The sequence below is a fragment of the Uloborus diversus genome, chromosome 7, assembly GCF_026930045.1.
Source record: "Uloborus diversus isolate 005 chromosome 7, Udiv.v.3.1, whole genome shotgun sequence".
Lineage (NCBI taxonomy): Eukaryota > Metazoa > Arthropoda > Arachnida > Araneae > Uloboridae > Uloborus > Uloborus diversus.
Genome location: NC_072737.1, coordinates 17,420,978 through 17,435,239, shown reverse-complemented (window position 1 = coordinate 17,435,239; position 14,262 = coordinate 17,420,978). Strand labels below are relative to the sequence as shown.

At 32.0% G+C, this 14,262-nt stretch overlaps 1 protein-coding gene across 2 annotated transcripts in view; it reads left to right on the top strand.

Annotated features, from left to right (window-relative positions):
• The window catches only part of LOC129225991 (retinol dehydrogenase 13-like), a 36,305-nt gene that overhangs the window by 17,511 nt on the left and 4,532 nt on the right, over positions 1–14,262 (top strand). Inside the window, exons 1-6 of one of the 2 annotated variants that reach the window (XM_054860564.1) lie at positions 1,175–1,433; positions 2,656–2,799; positions 3,993–4,184; positions 5,591–5,749; positions 11,995–12,114; positions 12,766–12,973. In XM_054860564.1, the coding sequence (XP_054716539.1) occupies positions 1,385–1,433; positions 2,656–2,799; positions 3,993–4,184; positions 5,591–5,749; positions 11,995–12,114; positions 12,766–12,973 (872 nt within the window). In that variant the 5' untranslated portion in view covers positions 1,175–1,384. Of the gene's footprint in view, positions 1–1,174; positions 1,434–2,655; positions 2,800–3,992; positions 4,185–5,590; positions 5,750–11,994; positions 12,115–12,765; positions 12,974–14,262 lie in introns of those variants that run through there. The other variant, XM_054860563.1, reaches the window with a different exon arrangement.

Sequence of the window (14,262 nt, the reverse complement as noted above, 5' to 3'; positions counted from 1 at the left end):
CATTTTCTTCGTTACCACGTGCGTTTGTTTTACCTTTTTAGTCCACCATTAGAAAGTGGCTACAGTGCCCCCTATAGTTCGTTGGAGTTGCGAATTGGTATATGATACACTGCGGCGTGGCCAATAAAATTTATTCTCTAGAATTTTCTTATCGTCTGCTTTTTTCGCATTTATGAATCTGTAAAACTTTTATTATCGTTTTTTTTTTCAGTACTTCTATCATTTTTTAAAACCGTATTTATTAATATACAGTCTGACCACTGATGAAATTCTAATCTCCGGTTTACGGGCGGAAATGGACGCATCTATTACTGTTCGGGGATGCCAGCTTTTGCAGATGTATGTCATTCTCTAAATTAAGCATTCGCACTGAAATTAAAATTAACGAAACACGCGCGACACTTTCTTCACCCCCCCTCTCATTCAGATAGATCGTTACCAACAGATAAACTCGTCTCTTCGACACAGGCCCGGGCACAGACGCCGCAGCGCGAGGGGGGGGGGGGGCACATCCTTAAAAGCGCCCAACAAATTGAAAAAAAAAAAAAAACCTAGCACTTAGATTTGTTAACGGTGCAAATATACACTGCTAGCCTCTAGAGAGGGGCGCTACAACTGGTTTTGTTGCAGTGGGCCCAAAATTTATAGATCTGAGCCTGCTTCCGCAACAGTGGACAGCATAATTTATTTGTACACGATAAAACTCATCTTATTGAGGTTTTTTTTTTTTTAATTAATTGCTTTCGTTTTGACAATTTCTTTCGGACTGGATATTTGTACATTATTGTTTGATTACCGGGGGACCCTGCTGGTGTAAAATATTTGCCGAAATTCTTGGTTCACATTTTAACGAAATTATTTTAGTATTTTCAATAAACAAAATGATGAAGCAGGATATTTACAGCTTGTGCTTGGAAACATCGTCTTATTGTTTCCTTACAATCACTGTGGAGTTTTTTCCCTTGTTCGATTCCATTTTAAGATTATTTAAGTCCGATAAATTGCTTTTTTCATAGATTTTTGAGATGATTAATTGCTCACGACCAAGATATTGTTGATCGGAAAATTATGCAATCGAGACCTTGCGGGAAAAAAGAACTCTCCTCACCTTGACGAAATGCAAAGAGAAAAATAAAAATTGTCTTTTCCCTTCTTTCACATTCCGAAATAGACTCGTATCAGCTTTTCGTAATCAGTTGGAAAGAGTATTATGTAATCAGTTGGAAAGAGTATTATCGTACGGATTTTTCTAAATTTAATACTCACGTTTATTCTCAGTGTTCTTTTAAGTGAAGAGTCGGTTTCTTTTATTTCAAAATTTAAAATTAATTTATTTCTAGCATTTATATTCAGATTTTTGTTGTGACTGAGTGGCAGCATCCTCATGATTTTAGGATTCATAGTTTCGTCTGCTATCGCTTGTTTTGATTTTTGTAAGATAATTTTTGTTAATTTTTTGCTTTTGTTTTGAACTGTATGCCTTTCTTGTAGTTTCTTTCTTTGTTAATTTAGAACATTTTAATTTTTGGATGGACTGTTTGAAAAAAAAAAAAAAATGCTTGTCAACTCATGTCAGGGGGGAGCAATATCAGTCGTCTTGATTGAACATTGCTGAGTGAAATAAACCAATAAATTGTAATTTCTTCTCTCAATGTGTTTTTCTTCAAAATTTATGAGTATTTTTGTTTAGATATTGAAGATTTTTGTTCGGTTTGTGCAATAGTAAAAAATTCATTTAATTTGAAATTAAATTATGTTGTATTTCACGATAATAATTTTTGTGCTTCAACGTCAAGTTTTTGACAAAACAGAAACAAAACTAACTATTTTTTTTCATAATTTCCACTTTATTTTCAGTTGAAATAATAGTATAAATATTCAACCATTTACTTTTTAAGCAGATTTGACTTCAAGTGAAAACTATGCATACCAATTTTAGCTGTGCAAATTTGAGTCATATTGTGTATCTGAGTCTCAGAACTCATAACTTCATGCACTCATTAATGAAGGGGGTCATTAAGATCCCAAAACAAAGAGTATGCAATATTTTTTGCAATAGGTGCAATATATGGGTTAGATTTGTTATCTACGACTTAGGAGCCTAGTTAGACATAGAGTCTGTTGTTGTTTATCTGTTTTGTATTTGTACTGTTTATTTATTTATTTTTTTTTTGTTGATAACAGTAAAAAACATTTATCATGAAACTGAAGGCGGGCCCGTAATTTGGAATATTTCCTGGTGCAAAGGGTGTATTGGTGAAAACACAATGCAAATTTTGTTGGAAAACAGCAAAAACGATGCCCACTTACATGTACGAACAAACATTTTTCAAGGGGAGTAGTTGACCCCCCCCCAACCCCCTAAATGGTGGGCATGATGGAGAAGACCAAAATATATTTTCATGTTAAAATAATTTCTTGTTAACTGATTTCTATTTAATTTCACACTGCCGGAAGTCTATATCACTTTACGTTAACTGATTTTTCACGTTAAGTATTTTTGGGTTAAATATGCTTTAGTGTATTTTTATTCTTAGTATTGTTATTTTTATATTTTGCATTATTCAACCATTTAAAAAAGTAATGTTACACTGTATTTTGTTTCACATTTTAAATTCTGGAAAAATAAAATTTTTATGTATGAAATTTTTTTAGTTGCAGGATCCCTTGTGTATCTGCATGGTTTTGTGATAGGAAAAATATGTCGAAGTACGGCTCTGTTACATGGCAAGACTGTCATAATTACTGGAGGGAATACTGGCATAGGAAAACAGACTGCTCTTGACCTTGCAAGGAGGGGTAAGTTTTTTTAATTCGATATTTATTTTCAGTTTCCACTGTTATGAATTTCTGAAGGAAAAGCAAATGTCAGTTTTATGAATATTTTATCTTGTTGTCTAATTTTAAATGTCAGAGTTATCATTGTGGAAAATAAAACAATTATTGAAATTGAAACAATCTTACTGAAATTACAAACATAGGATCTGAATTTTAGTGTTTTTAATGTTGGAATTATTGTATTTAACTTTTTTTTAAAGAATACGGTAAAATATTTTTTCAAATTATTTAGACCATCTACTGATGATAATCATCCTTTAAATTGCTTAATTTTTTGTCCCTTTATACGGACAACCTATAAAATGCAATTCTGTATAAAGTGCACAACTTTTTGGAAATTAACAAAAAGATTTTTAGTAAAAAAAATCTATTCTGGTTTACAAACATAACAGTACTTGAGCAAATTAAATTTTAAAACAGTTTTTTATCTTTCCATCTTATTTCAGAGTTTATAAATGATTATTAATAGATAAATAATAATTAGTAGATAAATAATAATTAATCAGTACTTTAAATAATAATTAATAGTACTTTTACTATTTGTTTGCATCCCTCTAATATTTCGACAAAGAAGATTACTTGCAAATTCAATGCCTGACTTTGGGTAGCATTTTTTTTTCTTTCCCCGTTCAAGCTTGATGTAAAAACTTAAGGAAGGTGGATAAGAAGAGCAGTTTCAAGCTTTGCTACGGTTCGAAAAAAACAAAAATCTGGTGCGGTGAAAATTGATTTGCTTCTCGTTCCAAAATGAAATATTATTTAGCGTGCATGCATTATTGGATAATAAGCAAAAAAGAGTGAATTGTTGCCAACTTCGGCACTATATTAAAACTAAAGTTAAGTGATATGACAAGCCACAAATCTAGTAGCAAAGCAACAAATCCTTCTCGGGCGCAGACTCAGAATGGAGTCATGACTCCCTCTTTAATTGACCGAAGATAACTCCAAGATCGGTCTTGTGAGCTTATGTTTCGAGAAATTTGATCCAGACCCCTATTTATACCTAAAATGGATGTTTTATGACTCCCTCCGTATGGAAAAGATCGCTCAAAAACCAGAAGCTGGATCTGTCCTTGTTTCCGTTAACGATATTTATTTATTCAAGAATAACAATTTTGGAGTGTTAGATTTTTAAATATATTTTTTAATTTCAGGTGCTAAGGTTATAATTGCCTGCCGAGATTTAGAGAAAGGGAAAAGAGCAGAAGAGTACATTAATGACCAAGTTCCAAATGCCAAGGTTCTCATCAAGTCCTTGGATCTTGCCTCTTTCAAGTCCATTCGAAGATTCGCTTCTGAAATTCTACAGAGTGAGCCAAAGATTAATATCCTCATCAACAATGCTGGTAAGTTGTAGTCCCCCTAATGTCACCAGAAATAATATAATAATGGTAAGATAAATAATTAATAAAATTAATATTAATATAAATTTTAGTATAAAATTGATTAGATTAATGAATTGATTATTTATTTATTTACTTTTTTTTTTTTTTTTTGTCACATGCGTTAGTTTTGTTTCACTTTTGATGTATCTCTCTTAATCCATTAGCTTATCTGTTTGCATTGAAAAGGGATTCCATGCAACACCAAGTCATGTGTCTCCAATTTATTGTAGTTTGTGTGTTTTAAACGTCCTTCTAATGTTCTTCACTTTTCAGAGAAAAGTTAATACTTCAATTGAATGTTTATTTTTTCATATTATGAAAATAGAAACAAATCCTAAGCCTAAATAGTAGTCTACTTTTCACTTAATTAAAAAAAAAAAATGGTTTGGCCATTTTAGAGTTTTTAGGATACATAGTGCTGAAGTGTTGGAGAAATAAGGTTTATAATTGTAAAATTAATACAAATTTAACAAGCTGGTTTAAAACGACTTTCATTAAAATGTTAATGTTACTTCTTGAATTAAAGGTAACATAAGTGATCTAAAATGAATTTGTATTGGCCCAATGCAAATTCATTGACCAATAAATAGGTGCAGTCCCCAAATATGTTTATTCCAATAACAGCAGACTATAAGTATTGGTTCTTTCTTTAGCATATTCAGCTGAGGTTAATCCAGATGCAAATTGGGTCTGCTTGTCATCCTTTCACACAATTCTGTATCGTAAAATCCACCCTTTCACAAAATTTAGTTTGTAAAAATGGCCCTTCCTATTTTCAATACACTTTTTTGTAAACTAAACAATTATGAAAATATCTTCTAATGTTTTATATGATGGAGAATTCTCATTTTACTCCAAAGATTCATAACTAATGGAGATAAAACAATTCCTTTGATCATTGTGTTTTATGAGTGAATTGCTAGGAATCTTGAATAAAATCATTATGTAAGAAAAGAACATTTTTCTAGAACATTGATCAGGCCTCTTTAATCATGGAAATACGTTTAATTATATCTCATTTTTTAGAGATATGTCTTGTTAAAGGTAAGGGGAATTTTTAATATTTTTTATTTGTTACATAATTTCTCTTGAAACACTTTTGGGATGTCAGATTGAATTATGATAACTAATAAGGCTCTTTGTGATATAGCATGATTTTTGAAAACCAAAACAAGGAAAATTCCTAAAACTATCTTGTTTTTCAAAAGTAAAGGTAATTAAATTACCCCACCCTACCCCTCCACCTGCTTCCAAAAAAGGAAATTTATATCAACCCCTAGTCATTAAAGATTACTTTTAACCACAAGCCAAGATATGAAACTGCTCTAAAATGAAACACTGGTAATCATTTCTATTGTCTTTAAAAGGTGTTGCTGCCTGCCCTAAGTGGCTCACTGAAGATGGCTACGAAATGCAATTTGGTACCAACCACCTTGGTCATTTTTTGCTCACAACTCTACTCTTGGACCGCATTAAAGCTTCAGCCCCAGCAAGGATAGTGAATGTTTCATCTTTAGCTCATATTTGTAAGTATGAAGTGGATCTGTAATTTATTTGTTGCTGGTGAAACTGAACACAAAAATGTTACTGGTGTGCTAAGTGCCACCAGGGGGTTCAATGATAAGGGCTCTCACTAAAGAGCTTACAATTTCAATACCTTAATGAAATCATTTACATTAATGTTAACTTTTTTTCAGAAGTAGTATTTATCTTGAACTTTGATAAAATGTTCCCAAACTTTTTTGTTTCAAAGGCCTGCCTGTTTGTTTTATTGATTTTCCTAGATCTCTTTCTGAAAGGTTGTTTCAATAGAAATTGAGTAAGATAATGCATTTAAGTTTGAACTCGAAAGCAGTAAAATGGAGGGCTCAGTTTTACCCAGGCTATTTTAAATACTCACAGTGAAACTTACACAAGCTAGTGAAATGTTTTTAATTATTATATAATTAGTCAACTTATATACTTATTATATAAAGAATTATTACATAAGTACATCAGTAAAAGTTTGATGATAACATCTAATACTTAAATGCAATTCAGTCTCTTTAACACCCACTTAGTATAATTGAATCTCATGCCCCCCCCCCCTCCCTTTCCAGAATTTTATTCATGTATAGATCTGAATAAACCCCTGGGGTTTGGGAACCAGTGATTCAGATGAATATAAAATTGCTTTCATAAATTTTAGAAAAGTTTTTTTTTTTTTTAATAAGCTATCTGAATAATTCTGGATAAAATTTGCTAAATAAAAAATGAAATTTTGATCTAGCTATAATTTGTTCTTTAAATGAATTAATGCCAAAGCCATTTTGAATAACACACACACAAAAAAAAAAAAAAACTGTACAGTAAGATAATAGTTGTGGCATTAATTTACCTTTTATTGAATGTCTCATAAATATGAGAAACATTTTTTATGCAAATTTTATACAGCCCTCTTCAGCCACTTTGAACTGATTTTGTCTGCAATCATTTTTTCCCTAACAGTCCCTTCAGGGACAATATTTTCTTGCCACCTAAGCTGTCAAAAACATCCTTTAATCCAAAAATTGAGAAGAAAGATAACAATGTATGGTTTCTATCTCTCGGAGTTTTGTCCAGAGAGTCTGGGTTCCAGCAATTCATATCTGGGCTGAGGGTTTTAGTATGATTTCCCCAGATTATTTAATAAATCCTCTGAAACAGTACAACCTTGTTTATCTGGACTAACTCGGATCAAAGGTAATCCAGGTGATTGCAAATATGGATAACTCGTGGCACCCCCATGGCTTTGCCCATAGTAGAAAATTAAAAGGTCTCTTGGTTTGCCTGTATATTTACAAATAATGTATGGTGAATTTCTTGCCACTTTGGCTTGCCCGTGTTACGATTCCACATTATGATAACATGGTAATTTACTTGATCACGTTGTGATAATTTGCTCGGTAAAATGTTCTTAAAATTGGAATAGAAAAAGAACAAAATCGAATTTTCAAAAAATCGCTTTGAGGTGCACACCCCCATGCTACAAACTAATTTTGTGCCAAATTTCACGAAAATCGGCCGAACGTCTAGGCGCTATGTGTGTCACCGAGATCCTGACAGACAGAGAGACTTTCAGCTTTATTATTTGTAAAGATAGTACAGGTAGTGTGGCTAATAGGCAAAACAAATCCTTAAATAAGCAGATTTACTGTTGATTGTGATTAAAAAAAACACGTTTTGTAAAAAAATGAAATAGAAATTTACAAGACATAAAAAAAAAATATTAAAATTTTTTACGTAATTTCTTTACTAAGAACGGGTCTACTGTCTTTTGCTTCAAATTAGTACAGTGTTCAAATGAGGCATGGGTACACTATCACTTTATCATTAATAGATCAGAATTAAAAGCAAATGTTTAGTGCACAACCCTTCCTGCTATTGCAATTAAAAATTATCTATGTGATCTAACACTACAGGCTGTCCAAAAAGTGCTTGACACATTTTAAAAATTTATAGAAAGCAACAAATTGTCGTATGAATATGCGTTTTGCGTCATGATTGTTGGATGTAATCGCTTTCTGTATTGGTTTAGCCTTAGCATCGGCCTTAGAAGAAAGCTTATTGTTAGTTGTAAAAAATCATTGGATGCTGAAAATCTGCCCTCTATTCTATTTAAAGAGCCACAGTCTTGTTTACTATGGCTTCACTACTTTTATTCACCACTTATGTCTTGTTGTATATGTGTCCCCACGTTTCGTATTAAACGTGTTTGTTTATGTTCAGCTGTCTGAATCTCTGCTTTACACAACCTTTCAGCAATAATACTTTAGAAGTTCAAGAATTTTTTTATGACAACGTAAAAAAAAGGAAAAAATAATAATTTTGAATAACTTTGACAGCTATATCCTCACAGGAAGAAAAACAAACGTCAAATCAGATCTTTAATCATTCTATCTAACAAAAAGCAGTACCTTCCATTACCAGAGTTGAATGTATACACTGTACATTGCTTGAATCACACTTAAACAGTAACCAAGTTCATTCTATGTCCCCAAACGGTACACACATTGAAATCTGGTTATGAAAGTTGTTGATTTCTGTTTAATAAAATGATTGAACACCTCTCATGACGATTGTTTTTCTTACTGTGATGATACAGCCATCACAGTAAGTTACTTGTAATTACTTTTTTACTTCCTTTTACAAAAAACGAAGTATCGTATTCGCAAAAAATTTTCACTCGAAAATCGGCCTTACATTTCCATTTTGATCGCCCCCGAATGAATATTGAGTTTTTTTTCAACCCGATCACATGTGCATATATGCTTAAAGACGTATAGACACCCAAAGTATCCATTTTGAGGATTCCGAGTTAGTTACAACGAGTGTTCTCGGGACGTCCGTATGTATGTGTGTATATACGTATGTATCTGACATAACTCAAAAATCCTAGAAAAGTGAAATTTGGCACAAAGACTCCAAGTGGGGTCTAGTTGTGCACCTTCTCTTTTGGTTGAATTCAGATGTTCCAAAGGGGGTCTTTTATACACCTTTTTGAGGTAAAATCATTGTTCATTTCAATGCAAACTCAAGTGGTGTTATAATTTGGCTAACACTTGGCAATACAGTGAAACCTGTGTAAGTTGACCACTTGCCGTGCATTACTTTGGTGGTCAACTTAGACAGGTGGTCAACTTATAGAGGGTAGTAATGAAAGCTTTTTTTTTTTTGTCATTTCTTGTCCCATGCATTTTTTTTAACTAATTGGAATACTTTAAACTCACTTTCATTGTTTAACATTACTTTAAAACAATAAGCAAAAAATGTTGTTTAAATACTTTTATAGATTATTTACCAAAATGACGCATAAAGTATCATACAAAATTAAAATTTTTGTGAATCCATCAAAAAAAAAATTGTCTCATTACTTATGAAAAAGTATTTACTTGATATTAACAATTCCTAAAAATTCATAACAAGTCAAAAGTGACTCAAATTCTTCATTTGTTTTTTTCTTGTACATTTGTAACCATGGTAATCTACTTTTCAACAAAATTACTCTTTATTGAAGTTTGGCTCATTTTCTGGGACTTAACATTAGCCCAACGTTTTTTGATGGAAGCATAAATTTTCATATGTTTTTCTAAAATGGGTCTGGTTACTTATTTGAGGCATAAATGATGAAACGTTTATTACAATCTAACGCTTTTGCATAGTGGTCAACTTACAAAGGGTTTTTTACACTACTCCAAACTAAAGCTGGTGTATATTAGTGGTCAAGATAGACAGGTGGTCAAGATAGAGAGGTGGTCAAGTTACAGAGGTTTTCCTTCATTATATAGGATAGGACTAATTCCATTCCTGACAAAAGCGGTCAACTTAGACAGGTGGTCAACTTACAAAGGTGGTCAACTTTACAGGTTTTACTGTATATCGTATTTTGATAGCCAAGTTTTGTTGTCAACTTGTTCGGTGTTTTTTTTTTTCTTCTAAATCTGGTTTCAATTTGGTCATAGTTAGAGAGTTAACCATTGAATCACAATAAAACTGCAATATTGGGAAAATTGATCTATATCAAACATTTTCTTTACTTCGGTTTGCAACAAAATTGGGTTGAAAATATTTAAAGTGATCTTTGCTTAATCCGAGGCACTTTATCATTAAATTGGAGTAAAAGGAAGTCATGTGATGTACACATTAGCTCGATTTACAATGTCACAAAAAATGCTTGAACCTGTGAAGTATTATGGCACAAACCCCATATTCATACGACAATTTGTTGCTTTTCTATGAATTTTTAAAACGTGTCAAGGACTTTAACCTTTATTTGATTTTTTTTAATTTCAAATTTGAGCCATATAAAAGGTCGGCTAAACGGGGTTCACCTGCAAGTATGAAAATTAATAAAATTCTTTATTAGAAATGATATGCAGCAAAGTAGTGAAGAGGGTGCGTGATACTTACTTCTTTTTTTGTACTGACCCAGTGCGGTTGGTTCAGCAGAATCGATCAATCATTTACAATGGTTGAATTAATCTTGCGTATTTGTCTTATACAATGTTATTTAAATAAAATGCTAAAGTTGAAACATTTTTGTTGAATACTTAGGTCAGTATTTGTGCAGTATTGGATAAGAGATAACTAATCTAAGACTGCCCATTAGAATTGTGTTTTGTTCATAGGAATAAGACCATACTTGTTATTGATAGCAAAATAATAAATGTATTCATTTATGAATGAGCCCCCCCCCCCCACTTTCTTTTTTTTTGGCCATGTACGAAAGAGGATTTGAGGTGGTTTGAAATGTCTCTAAATTAGTTAAGTTATTCCATTCTATAGTAAAATACTTGATAAAATGCTTTATGGAAAAGAATCGGACCGAAAACAAGGTAAGAAAAGGTCAACTGGCAAAGTTAACAAATTTGATCGGAGATTGTGTTGTCTTATAATGTGTCACAAAAAGCAAGGTTATTGTTTAAACCCTTAACTAAGAAAACTACCATTTATTTTACAATCATTAATTTAGGGATATTGTTCCATACAAATTAGGTTGCAATAACAATTGTAAAAAAAAATAAAATTTGTATTAGAATATTGTTATGATTTCGATGCAACTTCAAACTTTCTTCCAAATGACGACACAGGTCTTGAGAAAACACAGGAGATTTATTTAAATACAAATAATAGAGCAGGTAACAATTGCAAACATCCCGCAATTGATCGAATATCCTTAAACACTGTACATTACTCATTACACCTAGCATTTAAATCCGACATACGTGAAAAGAACAGCAATTTGAAAATCACAGCGCAAGCGTTAATACATTCACATACAGCAGTGAAAAACAAGACTAAACAGTTAGAAAGCAAAACTGACTCCCCCTCTCATTCACAAGACGTCTGGCCTTATATACCCAGCGAAGAAACATCCAGAAAATCCTACAACATTGGACCAATTTCTCATATTTTCTTTTTTTTTTTCCATTCACAAAGGTTATCCAGGGACCATATACATCATACGATTGTTGGGGGGTTGTATATTCATTACAGGAAACAATTTACAGGTTTAATTACTACGATAATTTTAAATGGAAAATTAATGGAATAAACGCCAAAATTAGCCAGATTACAACAAGTTAATCATAAAAACAATTACTATTTACAATATTTTACATTTAATATGGGTTTAAATATTCATATGTGTAACATATGGTGATTCAAACCTACTAATTCAATCTTTTTTTTTTAATCATGCTTAGTTATAAAAGTAATACTGAATGAAATTTTTAAAAATGTAAGTACAGTGAAGCAGTTTATACGCTTTTGAAAGACTGTATGAGAAAAGCATAGAAAAAAGTATAATAGTAGCTATACATTAATATGTATTAGACTCTGCAGGGGCCAATTAAAAAAAATATATATAAAAGAGAAACATATAAACGGTGCTTCATGCACAGAGAATCAAGGGGCCCATATAGGAGGGTAAGTAGGGGCTCCAGCCCCCCCCCCTAGAGATTAGAACTTTCTTGCCTTTAGTACTTTTTTCTTTGCAAAAATGTAAAAACGTTTCTTCTCCAGCCATTAATGAATAAGTTACTTAAAAATGTCAAATTTTAACGACTCAAATCTGTTTTGAATATCCTGCTAAATCATGGGGAAAATATCTGAGCTCCCCCCTTACAATTTTACATACGGATGCCCATGCAGAGAATACTTTTCAAATTGAATGCAATTGGTTTGCAAGAGTTGAACATTTCCCAGTTTTTAAATGTTGTCATTAAAACTGCATTTCTCTTTATTTTTCCAGTTGGAAACATTAACTTTAAAGATATAAATCTGGATCGAGGATATCAACCCCTTCTGGCCTACTGTCGAAGCAAGCTCGCCAATATACTTTTTACCAAGGAACTGGCAAACAGATTAAAAGGTACTTCAGAACAAATTTCAATATTCAAATCGGCATTATTAAGCAACTATGAAAGAGTAACTGTTCCTTTATATTTGAACTTGTATTACATTAGAGCAACCATTCTTTCTTCTCCCTACTCTAGTTCTTTCTACGGGCCCTAAAGCCAGTAATAATATTTTGTGGATAAAAATTGCTCTTAGTTGCCAGTTTTAACTTCTACATATTAATGACATCTTTTTTGGTTTTAATCTTGTTTTAAAAATCCTCACAAGCTAATCCTGTATTTATTTTGCAAGTCAATGTTATTAATGTTGCAACATTAATAACATAACATGCAAGTCAATGCTATAGAAGTTTTTTAAACAGTCTTTTTTGGTTTTAATACAGTTTTAAAAGTCCTCACAAGCTAATCCAGTATTTATTTTGCAAGTCAATGTTATTAATGGCAAAGTAATTATCCCAAAAAATTCCTTCATAGTTAGTTATTTTTCGTCCTTTTTGGTCATTTGTAATCAAATTTATCCTTTTCTGTGCCATGAAGTAAATCGCTCGGACACCGGAATTTTGTTTGAAAACCGCGACGTCTGGGCAAGCCTAATCTTACGTCATGTACTCTTACACTTCAGGCACAATACTGCATTTATATGACTTTTTCTTACTTGAATATAGGAACTGGAGTGACAACATATTGCCTGCATCCGGGAGCTGTCCATACTGAGCTTGGTCGCCACATGGGGACGTCCTTTAGCAACATTATGGGACGTATCTACCATGTTTTCAGTCGTGCATTTTTTAAAAGTGCTTACAAAGGTGCTCAGACCACCATTTTCTGTGCTGTAGACGAATCATTGGCCAATGAAAGTGGTTATTACTACAGGTAACTAATATTTTGCCTATTCCGAAACATTCACTATTGATTTTCAAACTGATTATTTTTGGTATAAATTTCTAAAACACCTTTTGCATTTTTAAAAATAAATTTTAAAAAAGAAAGTAAATGTCACGGGTGAAAGTGGGAAAAAATCCCCAGACTGAAATGTTTCAAGATAAAAAGAGGGTGTGTCCAAAATTCTATTTTCTAGACAAATAATAAAATACGGAGCTTCCTACTTATTACAATTGGAGCAGGGGTAAAAGTGTTCCGTTTTTGACAGATTTCAATCTTTTAAAAAAATGAGAAACAGAGCGAGAACAAACCAAATAAAAGTTAAAAAATAACAAATAATTAGTGAATGAGTTAAATCTGGGAAGATGAGATAACTTTTCTTCAATTTAATTTGTATTTTGTGATAATATTTAAGAGAAAACTGCTACTGCCTAATGATGAAAAATAAATTGTTCTTAAATAAAGTGAAGTATATATAATTTCTTATAATTTTATTTCTTAAAAAAAGCTTTGTAATTCTTCAGTGTGCTGTAGGGTGGTCCAAAATGCTATGACAAAAAAAAAAAAAAAGTTAAACGTTTACATCCGCATTGCTGCGCTTATTCTGAATTTCAAAGTAAGTTACCAAATCAAAATTTGAATCAACTTAAGTATGTTTAGGGGTTGCGGCTAATTGAAAGTTTTAAACTTTTATTACTCATTTTAAAATGTTCCCCATTTACAGGTCATTTTGAAACAAATCAATTAACTATTAGAATTTACTAAAATTATTAAGGTTTGTCCTGGGCACCTTCTTCTACTACACAGAGAAAAAAATTTTACTGCCCAAGAAGGGGACACTGATGAAAATGTTTATGTAACAATAGCAGTTTAGGAAAATGTATTATGACGTTTGTAAATGTAAAATAACTTCTTCACAGTATTTATGTACTTACTCATAATTACTGTCTAACCACGGGTTGTATGGAATTGGCAAATGTCCAGTTAAAACCAGTCTATCTAAATGAGGGGGGAAAAGTAAAAATTTGATGCACGTATTCCGCTCATTTGAATGTGACTCTGCTTTGTTTAGAAGCTAACATACATCTGCAAAAACTGACATCCCTGAAAACTAATAGATGTGTCCATTTTCGCCTGTAAAACGGATGTTTGCCTTTCCATACAATCTGTGGGCAGACAGTATGTCATTCATAAAATTCTTAGTCCAAAAATTTTTAGTTTTAGTGAAAAATCCACTTTTTCTGTGCTAAATCTTTGCAACTTCTAAATATTGACCAATA